General features: G+C 40.6%; 1 protein-coding gene across 2 annotated transcripts; it reads left to right on the forward strand.

The window, feature by feature from the left end:
• The first annotated feature begins 11,668 nt into the window (after positions 1–11,668).
• LOC108105322 (homeobox protein B-H1) lies at positions 11,669–17,477 on the forward strand. Of its 2 annotated transcripts, XM_017211815.2 has the most exons (3): positions 11,669–12,721; positions 15,713–15,941; positions 16,068–17,477. In XM_017211815.2, the coding sequence occupies exons 1-3, from the start codon at positions 11,878–11,880 to the stop codon at positions 16,660–16,662; spliced, it is 1,668 nt and encodes a 555-aa protein (XP_017067304.1). In that variant the 5' UTR covers positions 11,669–11,877; the 3' UTR covers positions 16,663–17,477. The 2 variants fall into 2 exon arrangements, with proteins under 2 accessions (XP_017067304.1, XP_017067305.1); XM_017211816.2 differs by lacking the exon at positions 16,068–17,477 and having other exon boundaries at positions 11,669–12,726; positions 15,713–15,855.
• The last annotated feature ends 200 nt before the right edge of the window (positions 17,478–17,677 follow it).

The following is a 17,677-nucleotide window of genomic DNA, read 5'->3' on the forward strand; positions in this document are numbered from 1 at the left end:
TTGATTTTTGTGCCGATAGTGCCACGGAATGATTTAAGCGAATGCCTTCAACACGGCCGCACAATGTGGCAAGGAGCTACCGAAAACAAAAAAAAAACAATAATCATAACTATGCCTGTTTTTGGGGTAAGTTGAGGAGGAGGAGTGGGTGGATAGCCTATAAAAACTGGAACAAAAGGAAACTCATTTAAGATATTTATGAAGTACTTAAGCGAGAGATTTGTAACAACTTCGGGGAAAGTTTGTGTTCAATGCTATATCTTAGCTGATAGATAGGGAAGTGGACAGATCGATGTCTGTTGGTTTTTAATGGGGGTTATGGGTTAAATAAGTGGGGATTATAAGATTAGCCTGGTGAGACTACTACATGATACATAAGATAGATTCTTAACAACTTCTTGAACTTTTTTAAAGACTTTTTTCAGGAAACTTTCTACTTAGATACTTCTCATAAAGAGCTCTTAAAACTTATCTCTATCCATATTATCACCCTTCTTATCCCCCATTAACCATAAAAACCCTCATCTATTGACTTAACTTAAACTACCATTTCCTTTTGCATTTTTCCCGGCTTTTCGGATCTTTTGTTTGAAACAGCTTCCCACACGACTTGCCACGCCCACCAATCAACATAAAGCCCATAGCCAGATATCTGCATAAGTACTCCTATCTTTCATTTTCTTCTTTCGTTAATTTCAGTATCCCAAAGATGGCAGCAGCCTATTTCCGCGCCCAAAGACAATGGCGCACCCACGAAGCTTCAAAGATTCAGAGAGAGAGATATGGCCAAAGATATAGCTTGGGGAAAAGCAGCCACACACGGAGAAAAAGCGAGATGGGTAGATGAAAAGTGAAAGATAGAAGAGGGGGGCAATTAAAAAACCGCCGTCGAAAACAAGCAGGAAGATGAGAGGCCTTAATGGCCATGGCAAAAATGAAAAGAGGAGAAAAAATATTGCCGCATCATTTGAAATTCATTAGTTAGCCGAAGAAGGGCGTGATGTGGCCCTTGAATTGCTTCCTTTTTTGCTGCCAGTAGGGTTTTCTATATTTCCAGTTCCAGTTTTTTCCCTTTTCCATTTTCCCTTTTCCCGGGCATAAATAAATCAACAGCCTCGCGTGCTCGTCAATCATGACAGCGAGATGTGTCAACAAACGTCAAACAACAGTCATGGCCACAACTCACTCGGCTTCGCAAAAAGAACCCAAAAAACACAAAAAGTATAACATAAACTGAGGTCTGAGGAGAGAGAGTCTTGGATGCCTGCCTGGACCACAGCTTCATCAGCTGTCACAGGACATGGCGACGACCAGGACCTCCGTCAGAGCCACACAAACTTTTGACTGATGATTCGGCGATGATTTGTCACAATTTTCGAGAGGAGGGCAGGGCAGGACTCAGTAGAGTCATTTAATAAGTGTTACGCCCCTTAAATAATGTCATAATTGCAGAGTAATCTAGATTAAATGTTACTAACATTTATCTACTACTAAGGGGTTAGTTTTTATTGCAAACTTAAAGATAAGCCAATTCTTATCATTTTCCAAGTACTTTAACAGCTTTAAAAAATATTTAAAAATCAGCTTAAGGCAGCTTCATGAATTATTTATTATTTTTAAAAATATTTATTACAACCTCTCACTATAATGCTGCTAATAAAACTAAATAGATATTAAAACCTTAAATTAAATAAACTCTTTTAACACCTGTCCTAGCCCGCTTTGTAGCCATAAAGCCTAACTATTTCTGTTTAATAAATATATATATATAAATTTCTAAAATAAATATTATTATAATTTATGCAGTTTACACGTTCCTTCAGATAACAGGTGCCACTTTTCGCTGCCACCGCGTTGCACATAGAAACACCGTTTGGGGATTCGTTCTTATCGCCAAAGGGGTTCGTGTTTCGTTCTATTGATATCCATCCGTCTGTGCTTTTCCGGCTGCATTTGCAGTGGAAAAAGTGAGAAATGTGAAAGGTTTTGGGTGGAAAAACTAAGAGGGGAGAGGGGACGAACTACAAGAGGCAAACTCACAATGAAACGAATTTAATGCGTTTTATGCGTGCCGCTGAAAATGCTAATCAGACAAATTAAATGCCACGCAGACGCGACTCCCTTCTTCAGGGTCCACTAAACGCCGGTTTGTTGTTGTGCACCTTGCCATAGCCCCATCCCGCTTACACCCAGCCCATCACCATCTCTTTCTGGCTTACAAGGCTAAGTATGGCAAACTGCGATAAAGTTTGCACTGAGAGAAAAGTTCTTAAAAAGCTAGCTTAAAGAAGGTGCTCCCAAAGGGTCTTTGATAGCAACTTTAGTTAGGTTTAAATATATTTTTAGAAAAAAAAAATATTTCGAATTCAAAATGCAATTTTGTAGTAATTTTATCATTTATAAAATACAAATATTCATTTTTTAAAAATATAAATAATGTAAACTTCCTTCCTTTTAGGTACCAACTAATTTCTAACCGCATTTAATTTTCTTCCTCCCTTTTTTTTTCTACTCTTCTGTAACAACTTTTCTTTCAGTGCAAAGGTAAGGGTTTGAGATTGGCTTTTGCATGACCAGCAAACCGTTTGTTTTGCTGCTGCTGCTGCTGTTTTTTTTTTTTTTTGTGTGTGAATTATTTTATGTACATTTGATTGCCAGCGTTTATGGCGGAAAACGCCAGAGAACCGCAAAACAAACTAAGCCAAAGCCAAAGGAAAATGAAAGCCAAAAGAAACATTTCTTTACTTCATTTATTTGGCTTTTATTTTTTATTTTTTGGCAGCCACTAACACGAACTTTTGCTTCCGAATGCACCAGTCAGTCCCCTATTTATATTTTTTTATCCCCCCCCCAACACTTCCCCAAACCCTTTTCCAGTCTCTGTATTAATCATAATTATGCAAATTTGCGGCTAGGCGGGCTTGGCCGTTGGTTTGTTTGCACAATTTTCCACCTTTTATAGTACAGTTAATTTTCGTGCTCGTTTTCATTTTCCTTTTCTGTTTTTCTATTTTTCTACTTCTGCCTCTGCTTTTTGCAGTTTTCTTGCAAAGAATTTCCCCATTTGCCGCCAACATTCGGAAAACGTTTTTATGCAATTTATTCAAGTTGCGATTAGCGTCGTCGTAGTCGTCGTCGTTGGCGGCGATATTTGTTAGCTTAATTGCTTTGGCAGAATGGCGGGAGAGGGGGAGGGAAAGCATTCACTGAAAAGGAAAAATCCAAAGTGCGTGAAATGCGTTTGTTACACACACACACACACAAGAGGAGGGAGATAAAGACGCTTTTCCTTTGGCGTTGATGGACTACATATCTCTGCTGCATTCCGAAATCGTGTGGAATGGTTTGTCTATATGCCACAGCTTAGCCACCTAATGGACAGGCACGCGAGGAGCCACTTGCAACGAGTTTATTAGGTAAGTTGGGGAAACGCAAGAGAAGTTGCCAAGAGGAAAATAGGATACAAAACTTAGTCCATTTTCCCCATTTATCAAACTATAGATTAACAAAAGGAAATGTAGGCACTAAAAGATGTTACATTATGGTTAGTAAAAACATTTATATGTTCAAATTTTGTATTTTCTTACATTTTAATGTTTTCCAACTACTTTTCACTGCTTTTCCTATATTTAACTCGCTCTTCCTGATTCCACACACAGAGTTTTTCATACATTTTCCTCTGCATTTTCCGCTTGCCTTGCCTCCCCCCGCTAAAACTGCTTCAAATTGCCTTAGTTAGCGCGCCACTCAAAACAAAAAATAAACCCAAAGCAATAATCGCAAATAATAATTAACTAATTAAAACCAAAAAAAACTAGAGGAGGTTGCAAGTGGGCGGCTGTAATGGCAAGTTATGGACTGAGCTTTTCCCGCAACGGGCAAACAATGTGTGGCAATATTTTAACAGGGAAAAACATTCGGCTGTGAAAAACCACAGTGATTTTCACACAATTTGCAATGCGAACACGTTGAACCCAGTGTCGACTTTTCCCCTATTTCCGTCTCATTTGCTCGGATTTAAGCCAAAACTTATGAAAGTTCATTTATCTGATTTCACCCGTAGCTTACTTTAATTTTATATCATTTTATCTTGGTTTACTCTGTTAATTTATAGTTCAGGTAAAGGGTGTAGTATTTTAGCTATGACCTTTTTAACAAAAGAAGTCGTGTATGATATGCGTAATTTTATATATACCCCGATTTAGTCCCCAAAATATATATATATAAAATATAGGTATTTTGATCAGAACAAAGCCGAATGTTGTCCGAATCTAGAATGGAATACCTCGTAGGGTTCGTTATCAAATTTCCAAGAAAACTGCAATCACAGTAAAAACACAATACCATTTTCAAATAGAAATCATTAACTCTGTTAGAAAATGATTCAATTTTCCCAGAATTGTGATACTTTAAATGTGATTTTGCGTAGCGAATTAAAAGCTGATAGGAAATAAGTAGCATAATACTAGATTTTTGCTCGGGGGACTCTTAGCCACTTAGCCTCACATTAATCATCCCGCTGGAGGGGTCAAGAGGTCACCGAAAGGGAAACGGCGATGGTAATGGAAATGGAAATTCCATTGGCCACCTTGCCGCTGATTGATTGACTCATTGCACTTGGCCGCGGGTCGCCTAATGCGATTCCGTCATTAATCACCGTTGCTCCAATACGGGGAATTCCTATCGGCTGCAATCCGCCCTTAACCCACCACGGCCGTCTCCTTACCATCCTCCCTAACACCACCCTCCTGCCTCTGAAAATGCAAAGCGCAACTAAACAGCGCTAAAGAGTACAAAGTTGAGTGCCTATGAGCGTGTGTATGTGTGTGTGGAAATTTGCACGCGGTCACGTTAAACGCTCGAAATTAAAAAGGGGAAAAAAATAAAACCCCAAAGCGTAGCTTAAATGACCTCCCATCCCAGCAACACAACCCCTCACCACCATCACCACCATCACCACCACCCACAACTACCACCCCCTTTCGGTGGCCGTAACAATCCACTGACGTGACACCAAAAGGCCGAACCGTACTTAGGCTAACAACGCAGCGACAATCAGCGGAGCCAACTGCACGACTCGGTCCGGTCCTAAAATGCCTATTTTGTAGTGCAACAACAGCGCGAAAAGGGTACGTCAGTACACTGAGAGAAAAGTGGGAGATGAGTGTTCTTGATAAAACCAATTTTAGTGGTAAAAATCACTTAATAAAAAGATGTACCAGCAGCTTGAAAAATCTTGATAAATTAGTAAATCTTCTTAACTTTCTTTCTATTTTATTTTGGAAAATTAAACCATTTAGATCCTTATTGAAGAACTACTTCTGACTCTTTCCTAGAAACCTTTTCAAAATATAAGACTATATTCTAAATATTTTGGATTCTTCTCAAGAAGCAGTTTCCGCATTTCCGCTTTTCATTTCTTTCACTGGCAATCCTTTCACCTGCCCTTAAACCATTTCCCCTGCTTTTCCGTTTTTTTCCCTGCAGACCCCTTTGAACAATTATGAAGCTTGCATGCTAACATTATAATTGATTGCCTAAGCTGGGGATTACGGCAGAGGCAGAGGGGTATGGGGGTTCTTGACGGCCGAGGGTGCCTGGTAATTTGATTGCGCAATTTGCGCGCATTGTGTTGCATAGTTTTTGGCGCGCGAACTTGCACCCATGCCAATTTTCCTTGGGAAAATCCTTTCGAACGCACGAAACAGAAAACAGGCAACGAACATGACATGCATTTATGTCACGTCACATGTGCAACACGAACACCCATACCAACACCCTCTCTCGCTATATATATGTTTGTGTGTGCAACAATTTTAATTGGCGACATTCCGCAATTTTATGACTTTTAAAATTCTACATATATTTCCCATGCCCCTTCTTCCCCCTCTGAGCACATGCAACGTTGCCGCACTTCAATTGGCCTTTTCGAAGGACGTTCCCCCTGCGACCAACCTCCTACCATCCATACACTCGAAGAAAAGGAGTGGAGCAAGGACATGCCTGACTGCCACTAATTCCCCTGTTGTTGCCCCTTTGCTGTGGTTGTTGTAATTAGCGCACTGCATTTCTTTGCCACTTTCGGCCATGGCAATTAAGCCACAAATTCTTGGGGGCAGTAGGGGGTTAAGGTGTTCGCTGTTCGCTGCTCGCCGTTCAACAAATGAACAAAGGCAAAAAAAAAATGGGAAGGAAAACCCAAGAAACCGAATATGAAATTATGCAATTAAGCTGCGAGTTTAGTGGGCGTGGGAAGGGGGCAGACTACGCAGAGGGGTAAATTCCCCACCCAGGCCAAGGACAAATGGGCGTTAACACATTTCCATTGGCCAAAAGGCTGTAAAAGCTTGTCAAAATATTTTAAATACAAGAGGATGTTGGGTTTTATGACTTATTTTTAGCTAAGAGAAGTTTTTGAGTGTTTTTGAAACTTTTTTTTGTATAAAAAACATTTTTTAAATATTATTTTTGAAGGTTTTTAAAGTTTTCATTATGAAATGAAAATATAATATGAAAGTCCCAAAAGTTCTGCCTAATTGATTCCCCAGTTTATCCATTCAGCCAACCCTCTGCCCCAAATATATATCCTATATAGCCCTATATCTTCTGCTTTCCTCAGTTCATAGTCCTAAGCGGGTAAACAGCGGGATGCCTTCTCGATGCATCTGCATCCGCATAAAGCAAGCTATAGGAGCTCTGAAAATCGGTCAGTTGGAGACCTTTAAGGTTAACCCTTCGGATCCCTGACAATGAGCGATCAGCAGCTGCCCGCAACTTCAACACCTTGCCCACTTTTATGGCCCATCAACAACGGGTATATGCCACAGTATCTTTCTCCACATTGTTGCCTTGCCTTGCTGCCGTTTTTTAGTTTTTTATGACTCAGCCAGGCGAAGATGCATTTTGCATTTCACTTTAATTCAAAACGACTTAATTTCTTTCCCGACTCGATGAGTGGGAACTGAAAGAAGTGGTTGCCTTGCCCCCCAACTCTCTCATATCCCAGGTTGCAGGTTCCTCTGTTGGTGCGAGAAATGCTTATAAATGCTCAATGGCGTAGCCGATTAATTGCACATAAAAATTAACAACAATCAGCCGAGCGGCAACAATAACTATCGAACTGCAGTTGCCCCAACTACCAGGGGAAATGTGAGATCTAGAGATGGCCGAGTGACTTAGGTTTAGAGATTGAGATATAAAATTTGGTAAAACAAAACCTTTCAATAAGTTTGCATTATTTTTTCAAAATATTTACAACTTTTTCCACCTTTTCTGATCTCATAACCCACCTTCGATCACGTTGTCATCGCTACTGATCACACCTTGGGAATCGTTATATCGTTATCGCTTCCCCCCTCAGACAATGTTGCACTTTGTATGGCTTAGGCCACAAAAAGAAACCCTCCTCCTCGTGGCTCGTTTTATGTGCACCAAATTGAGTCATAAAATACATTTTCACTTCGTCGACAGTTTCGGTTTCGAGCCATCCGACAGTTAAGTGGTTGCATTTGGAAATGCTTTAAGCATATTTTTATGGCCAATGCAAATGTGGCAAATGTCGCCTGGTCGGTCGTTTAGCCAACTTGCTCTCCTAATTACGAGCCCCATCACCAGATAAGGCAAATATGCGAGAGAGCCATTAGTTTATCTACAAATTGGTCAAGAAAATTTCAAAGATATTGAAGGGGTTTGGTTCTGAGGCAGTTCTGTTTTTGGCACGAGCTAAGATTGTTAGCAGGAATATAGATGGATTTTAGGGCATATTAAAAAGATTTTTCGAATAAATTGAAGGCAACTTAACAGTTTTTAACATCTAAAATGCAGCTTTATGAAAGTTACACTAAAATAAGAGCTTATACCATCATCCCCAAAGTTATTCCTTGAAATTTTATAGCTCTCCCTCCCCGAAAAGGATTACCTTTTTTGTCCAGATTGAGCTATCAAATAAAATCAAAGTGAGATCGCAGCGAGGTGTTGATTAGTCGACCGGGCTAAGCTGGGCCATAAAAAACACAAACCAAGCCACGAATAAGCCCCAAATCCGGACAGGTGCCAAAAGGGGGAGGACCAATCGAAGTTCGGATTCGGAACCCTTCATGATCCTTACATATACACACATATATAGAAGGATCCTCCAATGGATTTATAGGTGCCGGCAGGCAGTAAAAAATTTAAATAGCATCCATTTAGTAGGGGGGGCCGGGCGACATCAATTTTTAAAACGAGCGCCGCCTTTGGGGAAAAGAAGAAGGGGGAGCCCACAGGCCAACGAAATTGGAATCAGGGTTTATGTTTATCCTGCAGTATAGTTGCTGTTGTTATTGTTGTTATTGTAGCTGGCATGCTGACTGATCTGGAGCAGCGATAAATCGCTGGTCAGGACGGCAGGGGGTTAAAGGGGCAGGAGAACACCTTTGTTGGCCACGTTGTTGACAAATCAGTTGGCAACAACGTCGTGGCCATCGACGGCACACGCGACCAACAAAAACAAGAGCCAAATAAAAAACAAGCCAAACAAACTAAAAAGCAAGTCAACGTTGTGGAAAACGAAAGGTTAAATACCCTAGAAAAGAGGGAAAACTTACATACTGAATATGCCTTTCTTTATATTTAAGTTGGATTTATATTTTAGTTTGGATTTAGCTTGATTTTAAATGAAATCTATTTTTATATTTTAAGTTTCTTTAAATATCTTATTTAATATCCCAAATAACCCCCCAGAAAAAAGAGTATTTACGATAAAAATGAAACCAAACCAAGGCAAGTCACAGCCTCAAGAAAGAAGACCTTGTTTCGAGACGGCCCAGCAAGAACCTTTGTCACCTCCGGAGTCCGGACCCATTTACCCCCACGTTGCAAGATCGCTGACTGTGGCTGTGCCTGTGGATCTGGATCGTTGAGGGTTTTCTCGGCGAGGGCAGCACATTAAAAGTAAATTAACTTATCAGCGACAACGATCAGTTATTTTATTACGTTTGTCCACGCAGTAACACGAACATTATAATATCAAAGATGCCGATTAAGATTCCACACGGCCCCGCAGGGTCTCCCTGCCCGCTACATCTCCAAATCCGAATCCACAGAAACAGATCAGAAATGGAAATGGACGTACTTTGGGATCAGCTTGGACAGGAGTTGGGCCTGGAGAAGGTGCATGTGGGTTGCTGTTGTTCAGGAGTAGGAGTATATACCGGGGAAATGTATATCACATTTTGAGACAGAAAGTTTAAGGATTCATAAAAGACTATAACGCCCTTTCTTCCCTTTAATCTTAATGTGTCTAATAACTCTTAATATGTATATTTCTCCTGAACAGATATTTGCAGTGCAAAAAGAGCTACTCAATGGACGACCATTTGGCCAATTAAGGCGACTTTCAGATGGGTAGATCCCAAGATAGATAGTTAGATAGATGGATAGATATCCCATAGATAGATAGAAGGCTGGCTCCTCATGGACAACTGTTAAGCAGTTCGTAGAAGAGACCGGAAAAACGCTGCCAACTGTCCAAGTTGGCTGGCAACTGGCCAGTAATCGAGGGGCAAAGGGGGTGTGGCATTGGGACAACTGCGCATTGCGGTTTCTGCATTCGTACATTTCTTTTTCATAATTTCTACCAGCTAGCACTTAAAGAAAAATAAATAATACATATTTTTCTATATTTTATATATTTATAAGAATTTTTAGTAATATTTTCTATATCAAATATATAAAAAAAAAATAATAAAACAAAGAATTTTATATGGAAATAATATATTAGCTCCTTTTTAAAAATATTTTCAGAATACAGATTAGATTTTGGAATCATCAATTTGTAAAGAAATCTATTCCTTAACCCCAGAAAATTCCCAAATAATATAAAGAATCAAATTTAAAGATTAAAGTAACACATATTTTCTCTCCGTGCTGACATTGCTGCTCAAATGCAATTATTTTAAGCATTCAATTGGCATTGGCAGTTCGAACTCGTACTCGTACTTGAATCGACCGCAGACCGCAGGATATGCGACTGGGCTGGCAATTATATGCATTTAAGTGCAATAACCGTCATCAGGACGAAGGACTCGGTTGACTTTTCCTCGCATTTGATGCTCCGCCAGACGCTAATTATTTTAATGCGCTCTGGTAATTGAAGCGCGCGCTTCAGTCTGCAGTCCCTCCTCCTGCCTCCTGCCTTCTGCCTCCTGCCTCTCGACGCTCTAATTTCCCCGCCACTAATGACCTTTCCAGGTCACCTGACCTTTTCCCCCCCTGTTCCGTTTTCTCAGCTCTGAGTTCTTGTTCTTCTTTGACCGGAATCAATATCAATCAAACGGAAACCGCCGCTCTCGACAAATTGCATTTGTTCATCCTCCGCTCCGCTTCCCTTCCTGCAATTAGTCCTTGGTTAACATGTGGCCACCGACACCCAAAAAGAACAACAAAAAAGGTGACCCTAACCGGCCTATTGGCGTGAAATTTTAATTGCCATCTCGTTGTCTGGGAGCGCGGAGTCGAAGAGAGAGCGACGCCCATTTGTCGGTGGCTGAAATACTTTCAAGGTTTCCCATCAGGAAAATCGAACACTTGTCTTTCTTACTAGAGATTCAAAAATTTAGAGCCTTAACTCTTTTTAGATTAAAGATAATATTACCAAGAGGTCCATAAGAAGAAATATAACAACATTAAGTCAGCAACTATGAAAGATAGCTTTTAGCTGCTACCTTGAGGCCTCTTAAAATATAACTTTTCATGTAAATTGGTAAGTATACAGACCTTCAACCAAGTTTTTTCTAATTTTTTATAATTTTTTTACACTTTTTTCTTAATGAAATCTTCATAAAACAACCAAAAATGAATGTATTTTAATGGGAATAACATTTTCTTAAATGTTTTTTAGCCCTTTTAAAAGTTGCATTCAAACTTTATGCAATTTGGAAAAATAAAAATTTTTCATTTTTTAGAAAATGTTGTAAGGGGTACCCCTATCCTAAAATGCAAAATTTTGAAAAAATTTGAAAACTCCAAAATCCAAAATTCATGAACGCAATTTTTTTTATTTTTTATCAATTAACATAAAACTATTTACTTTTTTAGATTCCGATAACCCTGGGCTGAGCTACAGGCATTAAAAGTATAGAAAGAGGAGGTTTTTGTGAATTTTTGAGAATTATTTTTCAGGACTTCCTAACCTATGTTTAGGACCTATTTTTCTGGTAATTTCCTTAGTTAACAATCCCTATATCCACCCTAGAGGAACCCCAAATAAATTACAGCCCCATTTTGGGCCACTTTCAAGGCCCCAAAGAGCCGAAAAGAGAGCAGATCCATGCCATTTGACCGACATTTGATGCTATAAAAAACTCCGCTGAGAGACCATATAGCTTATTTCACCACACTTCGTGGTGGATTCACCACAAACGCCGGCAAACATGGCGCTGTGTGTAAGCGAGACACCACCGATGAGATGGCAATAGCCAAAGAAACGAAAGGCAAATACTCAGCGTTGGAATAGCTGTCTCTTTCTGGCCTTTTGTAAGGCTAAGCGACCCAACCACCACCTATGACAAAGTGGCAAAATTGTTGCCGCCACTGCTGCCTCAGTCGCAGTCGACGTAGACAGCATCGCTGGCAGCGGCGGATCGGGCAGGTGCGTTTCATAAACGCTCAGTCTCGTTTTGGCAGTCAAGCCGCTCACGACGTCGCTGGGTGAAAAGTTCAGATAAAGGCCAAGAAAGCAAAAATAATTCACAAAACTCAGAACTCAGAAAATCCCAAACAAGAAACTCCAGTGAATGTGCATTTTTTTAGTGAAGTGTTAAAAAAAAAGTATAAAATATATATATCAAAATATATAGAAAATACGACAGAGGGCAAGAAATTGTTACCCAAAACCCTATGAAAGACTCGATGAGCATTCTCACCCAAACGCCCAGCGAGCCAAACGCAGCGCATACCCAGCTGCACCATCTGAATACGCTGCAGCACCACCACCACTACGGCCTGCAGCCACCGCCGGTGGTTGGCATACATAGTACCACCACCATGTCCTCCGGCGGCAGCACCACCACGGCATCGGGCCTAAAGCCCAATCGATCCCGTTTCATGATCAACGACATTCTGGCGGGCAGTGCAGCGGCCGCTTTTTACAAGCAACAGCAGCAGCAGCAGCACCATCAGCAGCAGTTGCACCACCACAGCAACAACAACAACAACAATTCGGGATCCAGCGGTGGCAGCAGTCCCGCTCACAACAACAACAACAACAATAATAATAGCGAAAACTTTGAGACACCAAGTGGCGGTGTTGGCGGTGCCTTGCCACCTGCCCTGCACCTTCCACAACCACATCCACATTCACATCCGCATACGCATCCACATCCGCATACGCTTATGCATCCGCATGGCAAACTGGGGCATTTTCCACCCACCGCCGGCGGCAATGGGTTAAATGTGGCCCAATATGCGGCGGCCATGCAACAGCATTATGCCGCAGCTGCTGCTGCGGCTGCTGCACGTAATAATGCTGCTGCCGCGGCGGCTGCTGCGGCCGCTGCTGCAGCTGCAGCAGTTGCTACACCAACCGGCGATGTTGGGATCGGGATTGGATTGGCGCCACCATCGGGCGGCGATTTGGACGACAGCAGCGATTACCATGAGGAGAACGAGGACTGCGACAGCGATGAGGCGGGCGGCGGAGGAGGCAGCGGCCACATGGACGATCACAGCGTTTGTAGCAATGGTGAGGTGAGCCTCTGTACTATGAGGGCGGGTGGGAAGTGGTGGTAGTTAGGGGTCAGGGGATGCCGCTTAGTCATTTTCGATATTCTAGCTTCATTCTTAAAAAGAAACTCGAAATTGTTTCTAGTATTGAGTCAACTTTGGCCGAACTTAATATAAGGAGTTGACTTCTTTCCGTGTTTATGTACATTCGGATTAGTATTTGATATATATTATTATATAGTTTAAATATTTCAACCAGTTCTAAAATCTTGTATAAGAAACACAAAGAATTGAGAGAGAGAGTGACTAGTAAAAGCTTACAAAAATATGAATAATGATCAAAATCAAAGATCAAAAGGGCGAAAACCTGAAAAGTTCGAATGAAAAACAAACTATATTAAATATTTTCCATTGAAAGGCTAGGACCTACAGTTAAAGTTTACAATATTAAATTACCTAAAAGTGAACTTTATGTAGTTCTTTAAGTATCTTAAATCTTAAATGTTAGTAAACCAACACGAAAACTACTCTTAATAAGAGTCACTGCTCTTTATCATTTATTAAATAATAGTCATTTGTTTCATAAAAGTTAATAAAAAAACAAAGTTACTACAAGCTTAACTTTATAGAAGAATTTTTAGGCTATCAACAATTCCAACTTTATAGCATGAAAAGCTTAAACAATAATCCCAAATCTCTGTCGTCTTCACCACATTTTTCCTTTCAACAAACTTCCAACTGCAATTATTCTTGAATGCCTAAAAATCTAGACTGAAATAACTTGAATTCCCCCTTAAACCGTGTTAATGTTTCTGTTGGGAAACGCATTTCCCCATCGCCGATTGAAAAACTAATTCAATTAACTGAAAACCAAAACAAAACAAAAACAAAAACCAGGCAAGACCGTTGTGCTGCAGTCAAGTTCGTTGCCTAAGTCTTTTGTTTTAGAGCGTGCGCCTCGGAAAACCAAAGGAAAATGTGGGGGAGAAAAGCAGGGCAGAAGCACGGCGGCCCTCGTCGATGTCGCTTTGCAAAACAAACTGTAAAAATTATTGCATGACCATTTTACATTCTCGTTCTCTCGTTTTTTTTTTGTTGTGGTTTTAGTTTAGTAAAAAAAAAATGCATTTTCACGCTTTGTTTGCGTCATTGCGAAGCTTCTAAAGACCCAACACAGCCCCGGCCGCTTGGCCCCCGTTCAACTTCGGGGGCATGCACCTGCGTATCTATGAGTTATTATGGCAGAATGGGGGGCGTGGCCAGAGCAGAGGAGCTGGCTGAAATGCAGCAACAAAATGCAGTTTAAAAACTGCCGCTGCCGCAGAAAAAATCTCAAATAATTACACACATCTCACTAGCTTCCCCTCTCTCTCTCTCCCGCTGTTCTTGCCTCCTGTTATCTCACGCATATGCCCCACACTGCCCCCTTGCGATCATTTAATTGTGGAAATTGTTATAAAAATGCATTTAACCCCCTTTAATAGACGCCCCATGGCAATGGCAGAGCAAAAACAACAACAAAATGTTGCAGTCTGTTTGCTCATCACATCTCCGCTTTTGGCCAGCTTTGCAGGTTCCCTCTGGGCCCTGTTTTGTGCCATTTATTGCCGCAATTTCCTGTTGCCAATTGCACTTTTATAAACGGTAGTCGCGTCCAGGCCAGCTTCTTTGGGCCCGGACAGCCACCGGGCTGGCAAGGCGGCAATCCGTCAATTCATCGGAATTTCACAATTGCCAAGAACTGCAGTTGCAAAACAACTAACAAAAATAAACGATTATCGAGCACTGAAGGATAAACCATAAAAATTTAATAGAAAATCAATTAAATGTTAAAATATTGCACAGCTTTTAAGACAAGTTAAGCTAAATACTGTCAATTTCAACATATTTTTATTTGACTTTTATTTATTGGCTTTTGAAAAAGAAAAGGCAATCCTTTTTAAATCTTCCACAAATTATCGCCTCTGCAAATCGATAATTCACTAAGTCGGCGCCAACATTCGTGAGTAATTTTCTTTAATTGAAAATTAATTTTATTCAATTGCGGCATTATCGCTCATTTATCGCTGCCATTAATCATTTATCGTTTTCGTTTTATGTGGCTAACAACTTTCGCCTTGGCGGCAATGTCTAAGCTCTTGATTGCCGATGATTAATACAAATAATTAAAATTTTGTATCTTAATTTGTTTCATAATGCAAAGTTCAACGCTGCTGCTAGCTAAGACCAACTTCCTGATCAAATTTAAAATGAATATAAATTAGTATGTGCCATTTGCCCCTTTGCTACCCTCTAACTAAAACCAACCTTAAACGCGGCACTTGGCAAATTTTCGCTTTAAATAATTTAACGCTTGAGAGTTTGGCCCCCTGTTAGCCCACCCCCTGAACGTGGCCCAAAAACTCGCTCTCGCTTATCGGGTAACCACAATCGCTTGAATTTACATAAATTTTATATACTAAATGGCAGAGCCAGAAAAGGCCGCTTTTCCACCTTTTCTTTGCCGAACAAGAACTCTTCTACGACGACAAGGGGTTGCTTACTCTATCTCTCTTGCGCCTTTTTGTGGCAAGTTTAGACATTTTGCTGCACGTTTTTATTACACTTACACACACAACCCAAACCAAACCGCTTTGTGAGCGGAAGCGGCAATTGCGTGGCCATAAACGAGCCTCTCTAACTGTAACTGCAACTGTTCTAATAGATGGCTAAGAGATCTGAATCGAATTAGCCAGAGACGTAGACGGTCGATGGGCCATTCAAAATCGCCATCAAACGATTAGATCTCATAAGTTGGGATCCAAAATGGTTAAAACTAGAAGCTTTATGGTTTAAAGATGGCAATTATTCGGTATTAATTTTTAATACTTGCTATCTAATAGATACTGTTATATTTTGGGGCTTTTAATTAACTTTCTTGTAGAATAATAAACATAAATTTAAGAATTAATTAGTGAAAATATCCGAAAATATATTTCTAAACTTCAAATCTCCATCTTTTTCCTTTCAGGCGGTAAGGATGATGACGGAAATAGTGTCAAGAGTGGTTCGACTAGCGACATGAGCGGTCTCAGCAAGAAGCAAAGGAAGGCACGTACCGCTTTCACGGATCACCAATTGCAAACACTAGAGAAGTCCTTCGAGCGACAGAAGTACCTCAGCGTCCAAGAGCGCCAGGAATTGGCCCACAAGCTGGATCTAAGCGATTGCCAGGTGAAAACCTGGTACCAAAACCGAAGGTAAGGATTACGAACAATCGTTAACAATTATTAGCAAATTTTTAAATGGCTAAAATATTAAATATGGCTAAAATATTAAATAGAAAAAAAAACCTTCTAACGCAATCGCTATCTATCACTTTGCAGAACCAAATGGAAGCGACAAACTGCTGTGGGTTTGGAACTCCTAGCCGAGGCCGGCAACTTTGCTGCCTTCCAGCGACTGTACGGCGGATCACCCTACCTAGGCGCCTGGCCATATGCGGCTGCTGCCGGAGCCGGTGCTGCCCATGGTGCCACTCCCCATACGAGCATCGATATTTATTACCGCCAAGCCGCCGCCGCTGCGGCCATGCAGAAACCACTGCCCTACAACCTGTACGCCGGTGTACCATCCGTTGGCGTTGGCGTGGGCGTGGGTCCTGCCCCATTCTCCCATTTATCCGCCTCCAGTTCACTGTCCTCTCTAAGTAGTTACTATCAGAGTGCAGCGGCCGCTGCAGCTGCTGCAAATCCGGGTGGACCCCACTCCGTGCCACCGCCAGCACCGCCTTCGGTGGGCGGTGGATCCCCGCCTAGCGGTCTCGTCAAACCGATTCCGGCCCATTCCGCCCCCGCCTCTGCCTCACCGCCACCAAGGCCGCCATCGACGCCGAGTCCAACGTTGAATCCGGGCAGTCCGCCAGGACGTTCCGTTGACAGTTGTTCTCAGTCGGACGAGGAGGATCAGATTCAAGTGTGAGCAGTACAGGAGGAGAAGTCTGGGGATTGAGTGTGTGTGTGTATGTGTCTATCATTGGGTTATCGGCTCGAAAACGTGATTTTTCAAGGGGATTTTTTTTGTATTTAATATTTATTATATATTTAGGTAGCTACATATCATAATTTATGTTTGTTTTTTAATGTTTTTTCGATTAGAAAACAAAATTAAAAGCTTCCTTAGAAGTAATATACTTTTATGGCATTTAAGTTTGTTGAAAAGAATCACAAATTGCATTAATCTTACACCATATCATCCTCTTGCTGGTTCAAACTTAAGTACAAAACTGTTTTGTTTTTAAATTCAAATTAATAATTAAATATTTTAAAGCATTTATGAGTTAAGAACAACAAGCAATTTTCTAAGTTAACTCAACAAAAAGTGGCACAAAAATGTTCAGTATTGAAAAAGAAAAGCAGAAAAATCCCTTAAAAATCACGATTTTTAAGACCAAGCTAAAACCCATTTTGTACGTGTGTGTGTGTGCCTGTGTATATATCCATATCTCTGTGTGTGTGCGTGTGCTTGCTTAATTTATTTGATTTGCTTTTAGTAACTTATTCAAAATGTTTTTTAACACTTTTTTTTTCTAAACATACGATAAAGGAATAAACCTAAACAAATATTTATTTAAATGTTGTAAAAACTAGCAGCCAAAAAAAGCAAAAGAATTTTGTATAGTTAAGACTAACCACGAAATGTATTATCGGATAAAACTATATATATATAGACGAATATATATATTATTTTTTTTTGGTAGCCTAGAACCATAAACGTTGTAACTGTAAAATGTAAAATATATTTAACCGCATATTTTTTTGTCTAAATAAATAAAAAGAAAATAAAAAATAATACTATGAAAATAGAGCAATCGTAGTGATGGATTTCAAAGCGAGAGGGGCTGTCCCTGGGCAATTAAAATAATGACCAACAGAAACAATTTACAAACGATGTGGCGGGTGGGGGAGAAGGAGGTATGTATATATCGGAGGGATAT

Source organism: Drosophila eugracilis, unplaced genomic scaffold (genome assembly GCF_018153835.1).
Source record: "Drosophila eugracilis isolate 14026-0451.02 unplaced genomic scaffold, ASM1815383v1 contig_498, whole genome shotgun sequence".
In the NCBI taxonomy this organism is placed as follows: Eukaryota; Metazoa; Arthropoda; class Insecta; order Diptera; family Drosophilidae; genus Drosophila; species Drosophila eugracilis.

What these genes read in the sequence shown, in the direction of transcription:
- LOC108105322 (XM_017211815.2), top strand. Translation starts at nt 11,878, where the DNA reads ATGAAAGACTCGATGAGCATTCTCACCCAAACGCCCAGCGAGCCAAAC. An exon ending in TCACAGCGTTTGTAGCAATG is followed by an intron (nt 12,722 to 15,712) that starts GTGAGGTGAGCC and finishes TTTTCCTTTCAG; the next exon opens with GCGGTAAGGATGATGACGGA. An exon ending in ACCTGGTACCAAAACCGAAG is followed by an intron (nt 15,942 to 16,067) that starts GTAAGGATTACG and finishes ATCACTTTGCAG; the next exon opens with AACCAAATGGAAGCGACAAA.